The following is a 15,824-nucleotide window of genomic DNA, read 5'->3' as shown; positions in this document are numbered from 1 at the left end:
AAAAAATGTAACCAAATTAAAAGATCGTATAACAAAATTAAACAATAAAATTGAAAAAATATATTACGTGTGCGTTGTTGACGGCGTGGTTGACAAAACACATTTTTTGTATTTTTCATGGTAAGCCTGTGGGCTTTTTTTGTTTTCGAAATTGTTTAATACACCGTAAATATTTTGCCGTTTTGTTATAATTTTTTAGAAAACCTCTTATCTCAAATAGACTCTTAGTTTAATAATAATATTATTTTTTAACTCATTCTTTTTTTCCTTTTTGAGATTTTTTCTCCATTATTATTATTATTAGGTTATCATTTTTAAATTATCTCTTTCTTTCTTTTAATTTAAAATTAGTGTGCAGAGGATAATACTAATGTATTTGTGTATATATATATAAAATAAACTTCACATACAATTCTTATTTTTCTACTAATATATACATATATACACATACATACATATAATTATATTCATTTAGCTCCATTAGAAATCACTAATATAGTTTAATAACAATTTTCATTTTTTCGATACTCAAGTTAACATACTCAAAAACATAGAACTATCTTTCAAACTTAAAAATTAAAGTGTTGGAAAAAATTTAGAGGCGAAAAATTGAAAATAAGACCTTTATGATTTTTATTATTTCTCTAATATAACTTGATAAAAAAAAAAGAGTATAATTTCCCCTAATTGAATGTAAGATTAAAATACTAGTTTATTTCAATTTGAAATTAGCATATTATGATTTAAAAAAAAACCATGATTTTTTCAAAAGAGTTACGACAAAAAGTCATTTTCAAAACCTAGTAAAATCTAAAAATCATATATATATAGATAATATTAAATTTATCAAATGAATAACATAATTAATAAAATTTAATAGAATCACATATCAAAAAAGGTTATATTATAAAATTGTATAAATTGGTAAAATGTATAGTTTAAATTATGTTTTTTAAAAATGATATTCCATGTACCTAAATATATATGTATGACAAAAATAATAGTACAAAAAAAACTAGATATGATCTAAGATAACCAATATTTATTTTATTGAAGACTATAATTTAGACTATAATAATCTACACTAAAAAACATATTATCATAACTCAAACTATAATTCTGCACCTCACAACCTATAATAAGACAAGACTATAACACTATTAACCTCAAATACATATTATTATAACACAAAATTGATAATAATCTATAATAACCACATACCATAATGATTCATTTTACATCTTCTAAACTTTTAAAACCTCAAATACTAAAACGAAAAGATTCAAACCAAAGAGCAATAGTTTTGTACAACTCTTCAGGCATCCCCTCAATAACAAAGAGAGAATCTATTAAAAGAAATTAAAACGAAAAATTTGTCACGTGTCAAACATGTAACTCACTTGGGTGAACAAAGTTAAGTGTAGCCTGAATACACACAGGCATCTGCGATGGTCAAATTAATGCACTACCAAATATATGAAAAGTAGAGTTTTGAACTAAACCTTGATGAATTTTAATGGTTTGTTTAAGAGACTAGAAGGGAATAAAGGTTACGATGAAATGTTAAAATTGGTATTAGAATGACACTGTGAAGCGTGAAAATGGTGGGAAAGATGAATGTGTTTGAAAACAATGACAAGTGAATGGAAATTACAATTTGCCCTTCAAATCTGTTTCACATACCTATTTGACTCAACGCAAGGTTCTATTTACACTAGTGGAGTGGATTGAGATTAAGCTTTGCATTTTCAGCAACTTCAAAATCTAGTAATAACTATACTGAAGCCGCAAACCAAAAAACAGGGTACAAAAAGATTCTATTTACATTCAATAATATCTAAAGTAATAAAATCAAAAAGATGAATACAAAGTCCACTGGCCATTATTAAGTAAAGTTCAATTAAAAGGAAAGTAGTACTAAGGTAGAGTGGCATTAAATGAGAAGCAAAACACAAGAAACACAAAAATGCTTACCTGATACCACAAAATTACTCAAGTTAGCTGTGGGAGAGACATTATAGGGCCCTGTGAGCAGCAATGTCAGCTGACATGTCATCTTCAAATGGAGCTGTAAGCCATCTAAGAAGCAACATCACGATCAGTTAACTCAAATTCATGAATCACTAACAATTTAATCTCTAATTCATCTCCATATGCCTGTATAAATATTGGTTCTCTCACTCCTATCTGCAGCAGCAATTTGATATTACCTTCAATTCGAGTTTTCTGTGCAGACATTAATGGCAGGATTCAGCATCCACAGGGCGATGTGGCTGTTTGTGGTGACTCTGGTGCTCCTGCTCGCAGTGGCCAGAGCTCAAGACGGTGCAGGACTTGCACCATTACCTGCTATGGATGCTGGGACTGGATTTCAGGTGACATTTTCGAATGGTGGAATTCTCCTATCAATGTTCATCTACCTCGTTGCGCTTCTCTGGCATTAGATACAAGATCTTCCTGCTTTCTCATTGATCAGTATGATTGGTTTTTGATGTTTTGTATGTATGTGTTATTGTCATTGTACTGGCGCTATTTTTTTGTTTATTTTTGGCCATATATTTGGGGCATTATTCTACATGCTTTTGGTCTGTAACCTCAGGGGTATTATCAATAAAGAATTGTTCTTGACATTGAGTTTCTCCAAAAAGAAAAATATGTTTCAGAGGATGATAACACTCCGATAGGAATCGGTAGTGCTAACAAAGAACAATTATAAAGAGAAGAAAAGCGTTTCTGTCGAAGTTCCAACAAATCAAACAATCCAGTACTGAAGTTGAAAGCACCAAACAGAAGAATATGGATTCCCTAAAGGATCTAATCGGAAATCACTATAAGTTTACTATCAATAAATACCACTAAACTAAATCAAAATATCGCAGTTACCAGCAAGTGTCTTGAGAGTCGAGATGATTAGCTACAATCATAAGACCTTAGAGAAACATACATTGGTAATAAAGGCTCTAAAACATGTAATAGATAAAATAATCCAACCCACTTGAGTCAGAGGAGTATACACAACAGTATGAATCTAAGTTCAATCTCTTCTATCAATCTATCTATCTATTATTGCTCAAACAATGCATAAAATAAGGAGATGAGTAACTTTCAGAAAAAGAAAGCACATCATTTTCAATAGGCACAGCTGAACGTGAAGATAGAGTACAAGAGGAGAACAACGGGCCTTTCAAGTTTGAACCACTAATTTTCAGAATCTTACGTTAAAATCAATTTTTGTGTTCAAGAAAGAGAGACTGGAACCTGATGCCTGAAAGCCACGTATAGGATTATTTCGAATTGTTATTTTGTCGATAGGATCCAATGCAACAAGCAATATCAAAAGAGGAAAAACCAAACATCCAATATAGCTTAAAATAATGATTAAAAATACTCTTCAATCTGAACAGATAGCATTAAATGGTAACAGAAATTGAAGTGAAAGCTCTGTAAGGCCCTTAAAACAGCACAATTTTGACTCTTACCTAGTCATTGTTACCAGGTCTGATTATTAATACAACATACTCCCAGCAATATGAAGTTATGGAACCTACAATTTTTCAAACGCTTCCTCTTACGAAACTCTTTTGCCAAATTATTCGAGGTAATTTCTTTCATAGACCAATAAGAAATTAGATAAATATGTGAGACCTTACAAGAAAGGAGCTGGTGGGAAACTCTCTTACGAAGGCAAAACTTAAAATAAAAATAGAAAAAAGTGGCCAAACTAGAACAAATAGAAGAGAAGGTTCAAAACAAAGTTTAAAGTCTACCATTTTATGACAAAAAGAAATTCCATAATAATATACAGAGAAATAGATAAAAATGTAAAAACTATACTACAAATAGTGTCCCATTGAAAAGACATATATAGGATGAACCATTTATAAATCATACTCGTAACAAATGCTAGATAAGCCAAAGTAAAGACACAATTAGAAAGATGGTGAAAATGAGGTTCTCTCCTTTGCAAACCAAGCATTCACTTTTCTAACCCCATAGTCAGTGTTTCTAAAATGCCCAAGGTGTAATAGGCGCAAGGTGCATAAAAAGGTGCAGTTTCCTTTTTTTTTCTTGGTGAGGTGCATTGCATATGAAAATATTACCAGTCGAAGTGGAAATATAGAAAAAATGACCTCAAACTCAAGAATTTTTGTATTTAGGCTTAGTAAACTTGATTCTTTTAGTTAATAAAGAAGGAAAACCTTTAATTATTACTAATTTTAAAAGAAATGAAAAAACCCCAAACCCCTGGGCTTTGAGCCTTGGGGCTTCACAAAAGGAGTGTGCCTTATTTTGTGAGCCACGCCTTTCCAAGGCGAAGGGCTAGACCTGCGCCTTGAGCGTAGGCGCACACCCAAGAAGGTTTTTTAAAACAATGCCCATAGTCTAAAAAGAAGAAACCATAAACATACACACAAGAGGGAAACAAAAGTGACAAGGATACAACAATACACCACTCTAACGACATGCTATAAGAATTTGTATATCACCAAAAAGTATTAAATACACTGAAAATACATCTGAATCTATAAATTATGCTAAACTTTTTCTCATCGTGTTTCAATAATTTTCATGCTAAAAACTTCCATTATAAATTAGGACGTCTGAATGCAAGGATAATTGCATACCACCTTCACTCTCTGGTGGTTTGTCAGAATAAAAGGATACTTACATCTGATCTGAATATAAGAATAAAGAAACCAGTTCAAAAATGAAAAGGAAATTGTAAGAAAAGGACATAACATCCATCAGTAATTTCATTTTATTCAATGTTATAAGGAATCACCAAAGATTTTGGTATTACAAGAAAAAATTGAGATGTCGGTCAGACCAGATGCCTCAAATTCAAACAAAATCAATTGCTCTCACCCTACCCAAAGGATATACTACCTCACAAGAATTTTGATTAAGCAAGTTCTAACTATAGAGTACAACAACTCATCATGTTCTCCAAAGATATTGTTGTATGTATACCGAAACAAATATCAGGGGGAAAAAATAATTTAGAACAATTGTACCCATTGAATCAAGCGTGGTTCACCCCCAATTCTCCTTCCTCGATCTTCTTCCTGTTCTTCTCGATTGCCGCCCCAACCTCCGCCGGCATATACTTCTCATCATGCTTTGCCAAAACCTCAATAGCCGAAAAATAATATTTCTCACTTCTCGCTTTTTCCGAAACACTCTTCGTAGAGATCTCATTCCTTATCTCATCGGTAAATGGCTTAAGGAAACCTTCCACCACCACCGAATGCCCCTCTCTAAACAAATCCGGCAGCGACCCTTGATGTCGAACCAACATATCAGTAATCAAATCCGTTATCACGAACTCCATCTGAGAAGACGATGCTGGATGCGTTACACTGCCTTCAAGTACCAAACCACCGAGACGAAACTTGTTCTTTGCGGGATTCGCAGAGAATTTCTCCAGCGCATCGGTGGGTGTCACATAGAACATCAGATGCTCTTGAAAATTACTGAGAACGATGACGACGAATCCCGCGATGCAGCTGAAAGTCAGAGCGTAGGTCCAGAGCCGCCGCGTCTGGAGTTGCCTGGCACGAGCTCCGATGTCGACGTGCTTGGGACGGGTCAGATTCCGCCGGGCAGTTGAGAAGAAGCGAAATCCAGAGAGATTGAAGATGGGGTTATCGGGTATTCGACGAAGATCGGAAAGTGCAGAGGAGATGAGAGGGGAAGATTTGGGGATGTGGGGGGATTGGATTTGATGAAAAGTGGTGCGGAAACGAGATGAGGACTGCAAAAGGAGACGTGATCGGAGTCGGAAAGCAAGATTTGTAGCCATTGGAGAACTGATTGAAGGTTGAAAACAGAATTTGGATTTGGATTTGAAAGGGTTTAGGGTTTTGGTGAAGGATTCGGAAAATCAAAATCAAAGACCGGCGAGAGGAGCAAATGGGACAATGTGGAGAAGAGACCGGAAGAAAATTTTCTTCTTCTTTTGTAAAACGTTGAATTAAAATGGAAAATTGAAAATTTTGCCTTTTTGTGAATGACAAAGAACCCAACTTTTTTGGAAAATTAATCAACTTTCTCCTCATTGAAAAGCTTTTTTTCTATCAAATCTAACATTTTACTTGCTTCATATTCCAACAAAACTATCAAAATACTTCTTTGAACATTTAATAAGTTCATTGTAAACTTTTTTTTTCCTAATTGATTTATGATTCTTTTATACGTTCATTATCATTTAAAAGAAAAAGAAAAATAAATATATGTTAGCATGCTGTCACATGATCTCTAAGTGGATATTTGGGGCAAGAAATGAGTTATTATAATGTTAGGATATTGTAGTTTGATTAGGATAGTTTATGTTTTAGATGTAGATTATGTTAGCTTTGGTTATAATAGTATGTATTTGGTATGTAAACTATTTTAGTTTGATAAGAACATAGTAAATATTGTAAAAAATAATAATAAAAATGATAAATGTCAACTAGTAAAAGTTGTAGCAAATAGTAAATACCGTAGCAAATTAAGGGTTTTGAAATAGTGTTTACAATAACTAATTGAAAGCTTTTAAATAATATTTACAGCCTTAGATAATCTTTGTCCCAACCGTTCCCAAAATGTATAGGCATATAATACACCTAAACATTTTCTTTTGTAAGAATTAGTTGAAATATTACGAGGATCAAACTCTTTTGAACCTATGTTTAACCAAGTTGTTCACAAGTATGATTATGTTTTCAATTGTTTTCAATGGGACCTTCACAATAATAATAATAAATAAACCATGGAATTCCATATTTTCAACTTTGGAGTAAATGATTGAATTTTGTGTGTAAGTAATAAGTTAGCATTATTTTTAAAAAATATGGAATGAGTTTCAAATTTTTATCATTAATATCTTAGTGAACGTCTAAACCTTTTACTAGTCCACGTCTAAATTTGTTGTTATGTTCATTTGGCTTTTATATAATCTTAACCCTTGTTTTAACCTTAACCTCCTCCTTTAACATGGAAAAGCATCCTTGCGGCAGGGATCCTTTATGAAGGGGGTACTATGTAAAGTGGAAAACACAACCCACATCTTAATTGCTAAAGATCCTTGGATGAATGGAGATAAAGCAAATTGTAAACTTTTTTGGGTTAGCAATGATCTCAAAAGAAAAAGAGTCGAAAGAGTTACGTGATGACTTAATTGGCTAGAAGGTTTCAACTATTAGGAAGAACTTTCTGATTATTGTTGTTGAGGACATTCTCAACACCCTTCTAGGAAATTATCTCTAAAACTCTGGAGATTATTTAGAATTAACAAGACAAAAAATGTTTGTTATCTAGTACGTGTTTACCACCTAGCTACCCAACTTAATTCCTCTAAAAGTGGATCTTCTACCTTGTTGAGTGGAAAATCTCCTCTTTAGAAGGCTTTTTAGAATATAAAGACGATTCTAAGAGCCAAAATTTTTAGGTGAAGGATCATCAACTACTCCTCTTCCCAACTTGTGATGATATTGGAAAAAAGAGATTGATTTTAACATTATTTTTGTCTATTTTGTTGGAACTTAAGGGAGAGACTACAAGTTATATGGTTCAAATGTGTAAGTTTTTCCAAAAAGCTTGGTGTGTTGTGCTCCCTCTTTTACTTGGCTTATTTGCTGTTTAGGGAGGAGTGGTCGGTAATGGATTGCTGAACAATCTTCAAAAAGATGACCTTTTGAAAGCATTAGTGTGATGTGGAATCTGTAGAACCATAAAAGTTACCTTCTCAGTTTGGGATCTAGTTGCAAGAAGTCTGACATTCAACAAGTGCTTAATATGATCGATAATTCTCTTCCCAATAGTCCAGTTGAAGGGTTTGTGTTTTATATGTCAACGAGGTACAAGAGATCCATGAATTATGATAGTTGATAGGTTGTCCCCCTCCAAAGGAGAGTTGGAGCTTAATGTTCATGCCTTTGGAGTGGTAAAAAAGAGTTTTAAGGGTTGTGGTGAATCATTCATGACCCTTGTGGTTCTTTTATCTATATTGGTCACAAGTTCATTGATCGTGGCTGATCTGTATAGAAGTTTTGGAAGGTGGGGTCATCAGAACATGTCTTTTATCATTCATCTGGACTTCAAAGTTTTTAAAGATACCTTAATTGTTGAATCTGATTCAATCGAGATTAATATTGTCATCAAGTTATCAGCTAATCCTTTAGAGACGAAAGATGTGGTTTATGCTACATTGAGACCTATGCATCATCTAGGTGTTTTTTCTTTTGTTAATTGTAATCTTGCTTATAATTTTGCGGCTCACTTTCTTGCCTGCATCGTTTAAGATTTTTTGATGTCTTGCCTTCTTCTTTTGTTCAAAAAGTGCATGAGGCCTATTAAGATTTTTGTTTTCTTGAATGGTTATCCACTATTCTTCTTGAGAACTTTCCTTGTGACTAATTTGCTCGGTTTAATAGAGTTTGTTTAAAAAAAAAAAACAGAGTTTATATATTACCGTAAGTAAGTAGTTAAGACATCATCAAATACATTCACCAAAGTTGATTTCAACTTTTTCCCTAGTATAATTATTTTTAGTTAGGCAATTGTAGAATACGAGATCGAACTCTCACCTTGTGCTCTCACATTGATTATGAACTCTTACACTGATCGAACTATACATATTTCTTTTAAAAAATGGTATTGGGTAGTAAAAATGATTAGCATTGAATTTACACTTTTGTCTTGATTATTTTTTCTTTTTTACCTTTGCAAATACAGAAAAACCAATAAAATTCTATTTATCCTTTGTCTCTCTCCCATACGTCTAAAAAATAATAAATTAAAATAAATCTTCTCCTCGGAGTTTTCTTTCGTATTTTTTCTCTTCATATATTTCATCTCACATGCAACTAATTTTAGTTTATTTTTCTCCTTTTTTAACAATATATCAAAGTCGTAGAGTACGTCAGTATTCTATTAAACATCAAACAACTAACATATTACATTTTCAAGTACAAATCAATAACGTATGAGATATCAGTAAGCAAACAAGAACAAGAATATTAAATATTCTTAATATATCAAATATAAGACATTTGTATATATTCGTCATCAAATGCACGTGATACTATTTTAATTAATGAAATTGGAAATAATTTAGTTTAGAAGTTTGCATTTTATCAAAATTTAGATGTTTTCCTAAAAGAAGTTGCAACAATAAGATATTTGACGGCAAATATAAATAAATGGAGTGTATCAAGAGGTATCAATTGTGTATCATGTGTTTATCAATAGTGTATCAAGTTCATATCAACGGTATATCAAAGATATACCAAATGTCAGATATATAAAGTGTATCAAGAAGGTATCCCGTGTATTTGTGCATTTTTTATATTTCCTATTTTAAAATGTGGTTTGAGCTTGCTATTTTTAACCGACCTAATTGTTTTGCTCATTATACAATTAACCCTATTTCTTTGGATTCAGAATTCAACTTTCTATCATTACAAATTGTCTGAAAAGTAATAACTCATACTTTTTTTTTTCAAAGTTAGATTTGTTTATGCAACAATAGTGGTTTTCAAAAAGGCAAATAATACCATTTATATCTTTTCAAAGAATCAAAGCCAACTAATATTAAACACCATCAAATTTTGTGAAAGGTTACACACTATCCGTTTAGTTTGTGTATTTTATGTTAAAATTATTGGAGTTTCAATAAAAATTTTATTTAGTTTATTGATGATTTTTTTTTCAAATTTTTTTACATTTAGCAATATATTCACGTCTGTATTTCCTAAAATTATTAGTATTATTATTTAGCTATTAATAACCAAAATGATTAAATTTAAAATATATTGAAACGGTAAGAGCTAAAATTTGACATTTTAGAAAAAATACTACTGAAAAAAATAAAATGTGTACTATAATTTTCACTAGACTGATTTAGTGTACGCTACACATTTTTTCATATGCAATTGTTATAACTTACGGCTATTATGGGACATAGAGTTTTGAATATTACCTTCTTCCTCTTTTGCATGAGTATGACCCCTCATGCCACGTTGTACCTACACGACGGTGAACATTCTTAATTATATGTTTAATGACCCATTTACTCATTGACGAGTTTTTATCCACAAATCTGATTTATTCAAGAAGTTTTGACACTCACTCACATTTTGATTTTTCTCAAATTAGTTTACTTATAACATTTAAGGTTGATATGATATTGTTCATGTTAGGCATAAACCCTCGTAACTTTACTTCTTTATTATCCAAAGAACCAAAGGTCATCTTCATATTTAATCTATGTGGAACTTTGATCGCATTTCCAACACTACCTTGATCCATTATCTTTATAGTAAGATCTAACCAGGATTGTTGCTCTTAACTCTTATTTTGAATTGAGTTGAATTGGAGTGTTCAAATGTTTTATTTTGAAGTCATGGAACTCATTTATTTTTAGTTTTCTTTTGTTTTTTTGTTATAATAGTGTGCATTGGAGAATCCAAGATTCAATTTTGAACGTGTAGGAACTCTCATCTTCGATCAATCGTTTGCCACCATATTTACATCCTTCGTATCGTTCTCACTTCAACTTGGGCTTCATGATCAATCTTAATGTCAGCAATCTCATCTTTAGATATCTGCATTTCGTCCCAAGATCAACATTTCAAATCCCCTTCATTTTCCTACTCCACACTCACTCTCTTCCACATCACAAAGATAAACCCACCAATTGGAACGCATCTCACGTTCTGATTCAATCCAACCCACTTCTCTCCCTCTTAGAAGCATGCTCTTCTATGGCGCAAATGAAGCAAATTCACGCCCAAATGATTTCAACTGGCTTGATCTCAGATGGGTTTGCTCTGAGTCGCCTCGTTGCTTTCTGTGCGATTTCAGAATGGCGAAATTTGGACTATTGTGACAAAATTCTTAACAATGCTGCAAACCCAAATGTTTTTTCTTGGAATATGGCGATTAGGGGCTATATAGAGAGTGAAAATCCCAGATATGCCGTTCTTTTGTACAGGAATATGCTTAGAAAAGGTAGTGCGACTCCTGATAATTATACGTATCCTCTGTTGTTCAAAGTTTGTGCCGGTTTTTCGTTGAGTTGCACTGCTAATGAGATTCTTGGGCATGTAATACAGTTGGGTTTTGATTCGGATTTGTTTGTGCACAATGCAATCATTCATGTGTTGGTTTCGTGTGGAGAATTGTTAGCTGCACGTAAGGTATTCGATGAAAGTTGTGTGAGAGATTTGGTTTCTTGGAACTCCATTATCAATGGATACGTTCGGTGTGGTCTGGCAGACGAGGCGTTGGATCTTTATTACAAGATGGGGGAACTGAATGTGATGCCAGATGAGGTCACAATGATTGGAGTCGTTTCAGCTTCTGCTCAGCTTGAAAATTTAGCTCTTGGAAGAAAGCTTCATCAATTCATTGAAGAAATGGGTTTGAATTTGACCGTTCCACTTGCCAATGCGTTGATGGATATGTATATTAAGTGTAAGAATATTGAGGCTGCGAAAATACTATTTGAGAACATGCCAAAGAAAACTGTTGTTTCATGGACTATAATGGTTGTTGGATATGCCAAATTTGGGTTGTTGGAAAGTGCTGTGAGGCTGTTCAATGAGATGCCAGAGAAGGATGTTGTGCCATGGAATGCTCTAATTGGTGGCTTTGTTCAAGCCAAGCGTAGTAAGGAGGCTTTGGCTTTGTTTCATGAAATGCAGGCCAGCAACGTTGCCCCGGATGGGGTTACTGTCGTTAACTGTTTATCTGCGTGCTCTCAACTTGGAGCACTTGATGTTGGAATTTGGATGCACCATTATGTCGATAAACACGATCTTACTATGAATGTTGCCTTAGGAACTGCTTTAGTTGACATGTATGCTAAGTGTGGGAACATTAAAAAGGCTATACAGGTTTTTGAGGAGATGCCAGGAAGAAACTCGTTGACATGGACAGCTATAATTTGTGGTCTAGCACTTCACGGACAAGCACATGCTGCCATATCTTACTTCTCAGAGATGATTAGCATTGGACTAGTGCCTGACGAGATCACCTTCATTGGGGTCCTATCAGCTTGTTGTCACGGTGGCCTGGTTGATCAAGGACGAGACTATTTTTACCAAATGAGCTCTAAATTTGGTATTTCCCCAAAACTTAAGCATTATTCTTGTTTGGTGGACCTTCTAGGTAGGGCTGGCTTCTTGGAAGAAGCAGAAGAGCTTATTAGGAGCATGCCTTTCGAACCTGATGCTGTAGTGTGGGGAGCATTGTTCTTTGGCAGCCGTATTCACGGAAATGTTCATATGGGAGAAAGAGCCGCTTCTAAGCTTCTTGAGTTGGATCCTCATGATAGTGGAATTTATGTTTTGCTTGCTAATATGTATGGTGATGCTAATATGTGGGAGCAGGCAAGGAAGGTAAGAAAGATGATGGAAGAAAGAGGGGTAGAGAAAACACCAGGTTGTAGTTCGATTGAGATGAACGGTTTAGTTTATGAGTTTATAATTCGTGACAAGTCACATCCTCAATCGGAGAAAATTTATGAATGTTTGACATGGTTAACAAGACAGCTTGAAGTTATTGAGGTCGATACTTCTTTATTCAAAGAATTTTCCTCTTGGTGTTAATCTAGGTTGCCAGATTTGAGTTGAGAAACCTACCAAGCTCGCTCTCACATGCTTGTGCTTGAAAGAACAATCATGGATAGCTATCTAGCACCCTGAAGGATTTCCAGGCTACAAGGATTTGAAAATTTGGACATATCCTTTGAAATCTTGGGTTCAAGCCTCTTGAGACTTAAACCATTTCATTATCTCCCACAGATAGGCCTTGAGTGGGTGAAGTCTATCTGAAGATTAATGAGAGATGGGCTATACGTATAATACAAGGAGCCGGGCCCTTCGACACCCAGTTTAAAAAATGTTAGTTAATAAAAGAAAGTTTTCTATTCTAGTTCAAGGATTTTTGGGGCAAGGAGTTGAATAGTGAGTTCCTAGAAATTATAGGGAGTTTTGAACTCTTAGACCCACGATGTAATGAGTTGATAAGATATAAAATTGATGTTTTTTAGTGGGATCCACAAACTCCTTTGACCAAACAAGGAGTGGAGTTCACAACTTCTACTTCGCAACTCCTTGGGCCAAACACACTCAAATTGATATGATTCTCTTTGTTAACGATGATGATGTTCTACCTCTAGTAGTCCAAAAAGTGCTTCTGCAGGAAGATCTTGATTTGAAGAAACTTCTGAATGGTATGAAAATGTTCTTTAATGTACGTAATGAGTTCCTTTCGGACATTTCAGTTTCTTGACTTTTAACTTGCATTCCCTTGCTCAGTTATATTTGAAGCATGGTATCGACTTGGCAAGAACTTCAAACAGTTGAACTGAAATGTTAGCCAGGTTCGGATTCAGCTCATTTCTTGCCTCATCTTTTTTAAAGCAAGTCACCAGCGAGTTTTATTTATATGCTTCCATGTAATGGTAGTTGGTGGGTTATGATGATTAAGGTTTACGTGCTCAACATGCTAGTAGCATCTCAATTTTTTAGCCATGTTTTCTTGAATTCCTTTGCATGAAGCAAATTGAGGGGAGATAAAGTGCAAATATACTTTAGTTCTATTTTGTTCTCATGTACATTTGATTTTGGTAAGTTAAACTCCAGAAGATTATATTGAAGTCAAACTTTGCGTGAAAAACCCTTTTAGTCTTTGTTGTCGTTACTTGTTTTTTGGTGTTTTTTTTTAAAAAGGGTTCCTAAGATTCGACTTAGAAGTTGAACTTTGGTAACATTGGGTTCTTGAATTTTCAAACTTGATATTTGTTATCTTTTAGTTATTGTAGCTAATAGATTATGGCTGGATTTTTTAATTTGTTTTTGTTTTCTTAAGCTTACTTGACATTTCTTTATTTAAAATTAATTTTCATTTTTTAAACTAGAATTAAAATAAAAGGAAATTAAGGCTCAAGGATACAAAAACCCTCAACAGAGTAGAGAAACAAAGTAAACTAGAGGAAGATAATAATATCGAGATACAATGAAAAAAGAAGACTCCACAAAACGACGAAAGCAAACCCTTATAGTCCTAACGAACCAACAAACTAAAAGTATCACGTTGTTGTCGATCACAAAAACTTTGAAATTGATACCAACAAAAGAAGAGTAAGCAACTGAGAAAAAGAATCCTTGAATATGTTGAAAAAACCAATAGCCTGCAAACATAGCTAATCCAACCCTAAGGTAGTCATTTCTTTTATGATATAGATGAAGAATCAAAGGTTGGATACAATTTTGGATTTCATATGTAATGGAATGTTGAATTTTTAATGTGTTGAGTAAACTCGTTTATTTTAAAAAATTTGAAAATTCTAGGCCTAAATAAGTAATTTTAAAAGTTTAGAGACTAAAGTTGTATTTTAAAAACTTAGAGATGCAGAGATCAATTTGAGGACTCATTATAGCTATTTTTCTCTCTTTCCAATTTGAGGGCTTTCCTGTAATCACCCCTAGGTGTTGGGCCTTCCCTTATGTCATCAACCAATGAAATGTTTCTGATCCAAAAAAAGAAAAGGAAAGAAAATCCGAACCTTAGAGATCAAAGGGTGAGGGGAGGGTTTGATGTCATGTTGAAAAACACGTTAGACTTCCTCTTAATAGAAATAGTATTAAAAAAATATAGAACATTAGAAAGTTTTATTAAGAAACTATAAACAAAAAGGTGTTTGTGGTAAGAAGTAAAGAGTTATGAAGTCTAGGGAGTTGTGAATTCTTGAGAGCTACAGTGCAAGGAGTTTACTTTTTAGTATGTTGAGAGGTTCAAATCTCCCACATCTAGAGTGGGAAGTCATGCCAATCAGCACATTTTGGTGGACCCACCAACCCATTGAACCAAAAAAGGAGTACCAAAAAAGGAGTGTAGTTCACAACTCTCCACTTTCCTAGTCCTACTTCCAAACTCCATTGGGTCAAACACACCAAGGATTTGTTTACTAAAATAAGATTTAAACCACAAATAATAGTCTATATTATTGAATATGATTTGTGAGATTTCTGGTAAAAAACAAAAGAAAATTCATTAAGTGGATTTTGTATGCTACTTCTCACTCTTCTTACTCATTCTGGGCAGGAGAACTCAACTATATATAGATTATTAAGGACCTTTAGTTCGTCTTCTTTGACTTTTGTCTTATGACATCGTCTACTTCACAATGTGATTATATGCTCTTTCCCCAGATTTTGAAGATGGCCTACTCAATGTTAAAAGTGCTCTTTGGGATGTATGCTCTAAAAAATGATCTTGTGGTAAGGATGGCACTTAGAAAAAAAAATGAATCTTACTGGGTTTAAGGGAGTTTCCAGTAGAGTAGTGAAATGCATAGAGATATGAAAGATTACAACGAACACTTGCACTTTGCTGGCCCGATACAGACACCGAGTGGTAAAAGCTAGGGGAGTTTATGAGATTAGATACCCACAAAGCACTAGCTGTAAGTGATGAATAGTTGGTATGTTGTGTGTGTTGATTTGTTCGGTGCTAGAGCCAACACACTAAATAAACTTAAAAGAAATTGATGGAGTCCACACAAAATCTTTATGGTTTCTCGATGGATATTCCTGAATATCGACATTGGAAAGAAAAAGGCGAGGAGATGATTGGCCTTGGTTTCTCATCTAAGATGTCAGAAGAATGATGGAAAAAGTCACATCCAATCATCCCATAACTATATATGACATGAGGTAAGTTATTTCTTTCGAATCAAGTGTCATATGCAACTATAGATACCAATGTGTCTACATAAATTTTAGAATATAGTTAAAAGTTCTTTTTCTTGTGACGTAAGTTAAATTATAATC

The 15,824-nt window shown here is 33.7% G+C and overlaps 2 protein-coding genes and 1 long non-coding RNA gene across 3 annotated transcripts; 1 reads left to right on the top strand and 2 right to left on the bottom strand.

Annotated features, from left to right (window-relative positions):
• Nucleotides 1-1,029: 1,029 nt before the first annotated feature.
• LOC127148082 (uncharacterized) lies at nt 1,030-3,705 on the bottom strand. The gene is made up of 2 exons (XR_007818707.1): nt 2,211-3,705; nt 1,030-2,079 (listed from the first exon to the last, which is right to left on the bottom strand). It is a non-coding gene; the product is annotated as an uncharacterized LOC127148082 (long non-coding RNA).
• Nucleotides 3,706-4,720: 1,015 nt separating this feature from the next.
• Nucleotides 4,721-5,999, bottom strand: LOC103492039 (cytochrome c-type biogenesis protein CcmE homolog, mitochondrial). The gene has a single exon (XM_008452217.3). It carries the CDS (start codon nt 5,801-5,803, stop codon nt 5,024-5,026), a length of 780 nt encoding a protein of 259 aa, XP_008450439.1. The 5' UTR covers nt 5,804-5,999; the 3' UTR covers nt 4,721-5,023.
• A 4,359-nt stretch (nt 6,000-10,358) lies between these two features.
• LOC103492040 (pentatricopeptide repeat-containing protein At2g22410, mitochondrial) lies at nt 10,359-15,748 on the top strand. The gene is made up of 3 exons (XM_008452218.3): nt 10,359-13,222; nt 13,308-13,372; nt 15,204-15,748. The coding sequence occupies exon 1, from the start codon at nt 10,551-10,553 to the stop codon at nt 12,594-12,596; it is 2,046 nt and encodes a 681-aa protein (XP_008450440.2). The 5' UTR covers nt 10,359-10,550; the 3' UTR covers nt 12,597-13,222; nt 13,308-13,372; nt 15,204-15,748.
• The last annotated feature ends 76 nt before the right edge of the window (nt 15,749-15,824 follow it).

Source organism: Cucumis melo, chromosome 2 (assembly GCF_025177605.1).
Source record: "Cucumis melo cultivar AY chromosome 2, USDA_Cmelo_AY_1.0, whole genome shotgun sequence".
In the NCBI taxonomy this organism is placed as follows: Eukaryota; Viridiplantae; Streptophyta; class Magnoliopsida; order Cucurbitales; family Cucurbitaceae; genus Cucumis; species Cucumis melo.
This window is presented reverse-complemented; position numbering and strand designations above follow the sequence as displayed.